The sequence below is a fragment of the Nannospalax galili genome, unplaced genomic scaffold (assembly GCF_000622305.1).
Source record: "Nannospalax galili isolate Female #2095 unplaced genomic scaffold, S.galili_v1.0 scaffold111, whole genome shotgun sequence".
In the NCBI taxonomy this organism is placed as follows: domain Eukaryota; kingdom Metazoa; phylum Chordata; class Mammalia; order Rodentia; family Spalacidae; genus Nannospalax; species Nannospalax galili.
In genome coordinates, this window is record NW_008330487.1 from 992,260 (window position 1) to 997,871 (window position 5,612).

Below are 5,612 nucleotides of genomic sequence, written 5' to 3' on the forward strand. Positions count from 1 at the left end.
CAGGGGAATCCGAAGCCCTCTTCTGACCTCCACGGCATTGCATGACATGGTGCACTCACATACATGCAGGCAATACCCTTATACACATAAAATAAAAATAATAAAATATTTTTTTAAAAAGATTTGCAAAGTGCCTCACAGAAATACAAGAAATAGGAAAAATAAAGGCAACACGACTCCTTCAAAAGCTTGTAACCAACTACTAAACTCACAGACACTGAGATAATTAAAATGCTGGGTGAAGATTTCAAATGTTCATCAGTAAAACTGACCAATGACTCAAAGAGGCTAGAAAGAAACAGATGAATTCAGTTCAGTTCAAAGCCTGGAGAGCAATGTCCGCAACACTAAGTAAGGTCAACAAAACGGACGAGAAAAATCAACAATATAAATGAAACCATCAATTACTGGAAGAAAAATTCAGCAAAGAAACTGAGTTTTGAGGGGAAAAAAAAACAACCAAACCCTCAATGAATCAAATATTTCACTCAAATGGCAACAAGGGAAAAATAAACGAGTATGCCCATCATGTTCATGAATTCTGGGATCTGATCAAGGGATAAAACGTAAGAACACTCAGGATAGAAGATAAAAACTGAGATAAAACTAAAGCATTGAGATTTACTCAATGAAATTATAGCAGAAAATCCCCATCTAGAGAAAGAATGGACACCCAAAGTCAAGAGGCAATTTTAGAGCACTAACAGACATGATCAGAGAAGAACTGTCTCATAACAGGGAAGTCACTCAGACAAAGTACTCAGCATGGTGGCACACACCTTTAATCCCAGTACTCAGGAGGCAGAGGCGGGCAGATCTCTGTTTGATTGAGGTCAGGCTAATCTCTATAGCAAGTTACTGACCAGCTGGGGCTATAGGAAGACCCTGTCTCAAAAAGACCCAAAGAAAAGAGAAACCCACACAAAGCAACTGTGCCTACTTGTCAGCATTCCAGAAATAAAATACAATAAACAAAAAAACTGTCTGAAAACGTAGAACCTACAGCTAGGATGTGGTAGGTTATAGTTAAAAGAGTGAAATGAAGGGCTCCCACCTTGCTTTCGACAACCGGGGATTTTGACAAAGGCTCCATAGTCTGTCACCATAGCAACCTATAAAGACAAAAGCAAAACAAAACAAAACAAAAATCAATGCCATACAACTGAGAATCAATTTTTTGTCCTTCTCGTTGCTTTTTTTTTTTTTTTTGACAGTCTCCCTGGTAATACAGGCTGGTCTCAAACTTGCTGTATAGGCAATTACCATGAATTAAACTTTATTCTTTTCAGTGGCTTTAGTTGGTTCCCCTTGAACAATCAGCATTTCAGCTTTACCATAACTAAAACAAAAATAGATAAGAATCATTTACACTGCTATTCACTGACAATCTGAATACTCACCACATACAAACACTTCAAAATCTACAGGACTAGGTCAGGGAAGGTGCCACACACCTTTAATCCTAGCACCAGGGAGCCAGAGGCAGACTCTGTGAGTACCAGACTGCCCTAGTATACACAAGGAGTTTCAGGCTAGCAAGGGCTACACAGTAGACCGTGCATCAAAACAACAACAACAAAAAATCCTCATGATTATACAAAGCTGATACAGTTACATGCATTTGAAAGGTGATAAACTGATGATGGAGAAATTATTTACCCAAGGTCCAAAACTAGCAAGTAGCAGGGCTGGAATTTAAGACCAGTCTTTTTAAAAATATTTATTTATTTATTTATTTGCATGAGTGTTTTGCCTGCATGTATATAAGGGCACTTCATGCATACAATGCCCACAGAGGCCAGAAGGCATGAGATCCCCTGGAACAGAAGTTATGGGTGGTTATTAGCCACCATGTGGGTGCTAGGAACTGAACCCACATCCTCTTTAAGAGCAGCCAGTGTTCTTAAACACTGAGCCATCTCTCCAGCTCTTTAATGATAAAACTGTAAGGGCCAAAAGGAATGTGGCATTAGATATTCCATTTTCTTCTGACAACAGTCCTAGCAAGTAAGCTGGCAGGGTCCTGTGTTACAGATGAGATAGTTTAGGTGTAGAAAGAACAGGGTTTGGAGTAAAAACTGTGGCTTCTCCTCCTAGCTGTGCCATTTCCTACCTGTGGGACACTGAAACCAACTTGTCTTTCAGGGCCTAAATTCTCATTTGTTCTCATTCTAGAGCCACAGATAAGAAAAGATACACAACATGTACATTCAGTAGCAGCATTTTAATAATTTACAGGATAAGACAATGAAGCACAGACATAGTAAGAGTGATAGAAAGGTGGGGACTGGAGAGATGGCTCAGCAGTTACGAGCACTCACTGGCTGCTCTTGCAGAGGACCCAGATTAGAGTCCCAGCACCCACATGGGTGCACCCACAACCGTTTGTAACTCCAGTTCCAGGGCATCCAACATCCTCTTCTGACCTCCACGGGTATTGCATGACATGGGTACATTTACATATATGCAGGTAATACACTCATACACACAAAATAAAAATAATAAATAAAAGAGTGGTGGAAAGGTATACAACTTAGAATCAAGCGAGGGACAGAACCCAGGTCCCCTGATTTCCCAGGTAACACCTCCTACTTCACCAAATATCAGTACTCATTTCGATATTAGATGGAAAAAGATTTGTTTTGTTTTGATTTTTTTTTTTTTTTTTCGGTCTTTTTCAGACAGGGTCTCCCTGTAGCCTCAGCTGTCCTGGAACTCACTATGTAGACCAGACTGGCCTTGAACTCACAGAGATCCGCCTGCCTCTGCCTCCCGAGTGCTGGGATTAAAAGTGTGAGTCATCATGTCCAACTAGATGGAATAAAAAATTTTAAACTTCCATGAGTGTTTTCTCTTATTTGTTTATTCATTTATTGTTTTTGCTTTTTTTGAGTCAGGGTCTCACACACAGGCTGACTTCAAACTTATTAACAATCCCCCTGCCCCTTAGCCTCCCAAATGCTGAGACTGTATGCACAAACCATTACACCTGGGTTTCTATTCTTTTTGTTTTACATTTTGTGTGTGTGTGTGTGTGTGTGTGTGTGTATTCATGTATCCGTGCCATGGCATGTGTGAGGACATCAGAGGACAATTTGCAGTAGTCAGTTCTCTCCTTCCACTATGTTGTCAGCTTGGCAACAAACACCCTTACTCACTAAACAAACTCATCAGCCCTCCCCTGCTCATTTTTCAATGAGCACATTGGGATAGAACCACCTGAACTCTCTAAGACACAGCATAAAGAAAGTTATAAGCCAAAAAAAAAAAGCTCCTGCTGAACACAGAAAAACAAGGTATGAAAAAGCAGGATCAGGGGCTGGAGAGATGGCTCAGTGGTTAAGAGCACTGACTGCTCTTGCAGAGGACCTGGGTTTGATTCCCAGGACCCACATGGTGGCTATGAACTGTCCTTAACTCTAGTTCCAGGGGAATCTAAAGCTCTCTTCTGACCTCCAAGGCATTGCATGACACAGGTGCACTCACATACATGCAGACAATACGCTCATAGACATAAAATAAAAATAATTTTTAAAAAAATTAAAAAAGAGCCAGGTGCGGTGGTGCACGCCTTTAATCCCAGCACTTGGGAGGCAGAGGCAGGCAGATCTTTGTGAGTTCAAGGCCAGCCTGGTCTACATAGTGAGTTCCAGGACAGCTGGGGCTACAGGGAGACCCTGTCTCAAAAAAGACAAAAAGAAAAAGAAAAATTAGGATCAAACAGTTCCCCAGAACTAGCACAATAATGTAAATACATAAAATTAAGGAAGGTGGAGTCAGAGAAAGGACTTCGAGAAAGATGTTAGAGATTAGCTAGTCCATCCAGGCACAGTGACATGCACCTATAACTCCTAGGATAAGGGGGTGGGGGGGGTATGAGGCAGGAGGATTGCCATGAATCTGCATTTAAGGCCAACCTGGGTTCCAGGCCAGCCTGACCTACAGAGTGAGACCCTCTCACTCTCCTTCCTCTCTCTCTGCTCCCACCAGAGATTAGTCAGTCCAGTCCTATCATTTTTCAAATTAAATAAATCAAGACCAGAGATACAAAGTATGTACCCAAGTTCACAAAGCAATTTGTTCTGTGTGAAAAGAGTCCCATAGATGAAGTATTTCCATTTTTCAATTAAAATAAGAGCAAATCTCTTCTTTCTGTACCAACTTAACACACTCTGACTGACTTTTGCTCCAGGATTCTAGAAAAAGAGCTGAGAGGCCTCATGTTATATGACAATGTCATTAAAGAGTAGAATTACCTGAAATTAGAATTAGCAGCATCTGGAAGTTAGAGCCCAAACCACCCTGTGCTGTAAATTAAGACAATCTAACTTCTCAATCCTGAAGCTCCAGGGTCACATTATCACCTTTAGAGGTAATAACAGACCTTAATTTGGCCTCTCCCAAAAGGAAAGTTTAATGTGCTTCAGAACAGATGCACTCAACTGTCGGACAGGAACAGGCATTCTTGTCTCTTTCCAGGTGTTTCCATCACTGGGTCTCCCAGGGCGTAGCGTTTAAATGAGCAGGATGGCACCTGCCATAGATGAGCACAGTTGGCCTGGTGTCCCAAGAATAATTATTCAAATTGCTCAGGAGGGGAAATCAGTAATTATCTCAACTGAAATTCAGACTTTAGGTAAAATGAATTTCCCTTCAGATCAGAGCTCACATTAGCCTTGAAACTTGTTCTCCCCATAATGTAAATGAATTTGAGGTTCAGAGTTCCTTGTCCAAAGTTAGAGAGTTGCACAGCCAGGTATAGAAAAGAAATGTTCTGACTTCTAGTCCAATGATATTTCCACCTTACTAACATTAATCTCAGTCAGCACTTCTTTGCCTCTGGCAAGACTAAGACAAATCCTAACTGCCAGTGCTATGCTTGTACCCCTTCCACACTTAATAGACACTGCAGCAAGATCTCAGAGGATGAAAAGAGACAGCTGTGGGCTTTACATCTATGCAATCCCTGGACACAACTCAGCCCTGCTAAGCCCATTAAGGGGAGAACTCCTAGAACAGGAGCTGGACCTCCAGCTTCTTCAAGGACAATTAGTCTTATAATGGGACTACAGTTTTATTCCAATATTTATAGAGCAGCTATGTATACAAGATATTATGTCAGGGAATATGAAATAAAAACTTAAAAAAGGGATACCCAACCTGTTTTTAAAAGAATATGAATGGCCAAGGTAAGTTATTACAAACAGGTAGCTAAATAAAAATGCTATTGTGGGCCGGGCATGTTGGTGCACCTTTAATCCCAACACTCGAAGGCAGAGGCAAGTGGATCTCTGTGAGTTTGAGACCAACCAGGTTTACATAGTGAGTTCCAGGCTACTTGGAGCTATAGGGAGACCTGTCTCAAAAAGAAAAAAAAAGAACCAAAAAAAAAAAAAAAAAAAAAGTGATAAATGCTGTAATAGAATTATCCAAGCTGATCTATCATTTCCTACCTACACCTCAACTCAGTTAAAACAATTCTTTGGGATCTTTTGATTCCTCAATACATTTAAGTGCAATCAAACAACCCCAGTGATAGTTTGTTGGAAAACAGACTTGAAAGATTTCGAATCCAGCTTTACCATTCTATAATCATTGCATTACCTTAAAAA

General features: G+C 40.6%; 1 protein-coding gene across 2 annotated transcripts in view; it reads right to left on the minus strand.

Annotated features, from left to right (window-relative positions):
• Zcchc17 (zinc finger CCHC-type containing 17) overlaps nt 1–5,612 on the minus strand; it is a 53,250-nt gene that overhangs the window by 40,194 nt on the left and 7,444 nt on the right. For both annotated transcript variants that reach the window (XM_008848251.3, XM_008848256.3), the window contains exon 3: nt 1,055–1,112. In XM_008848251.3, the coding sequence (XP_008846473.1) occupies nt 1,055–1,112 (58 nt within the window). The remainder of the gene's footprint in view (nt 1–1,054; nt 1,113–5,612) is intronic.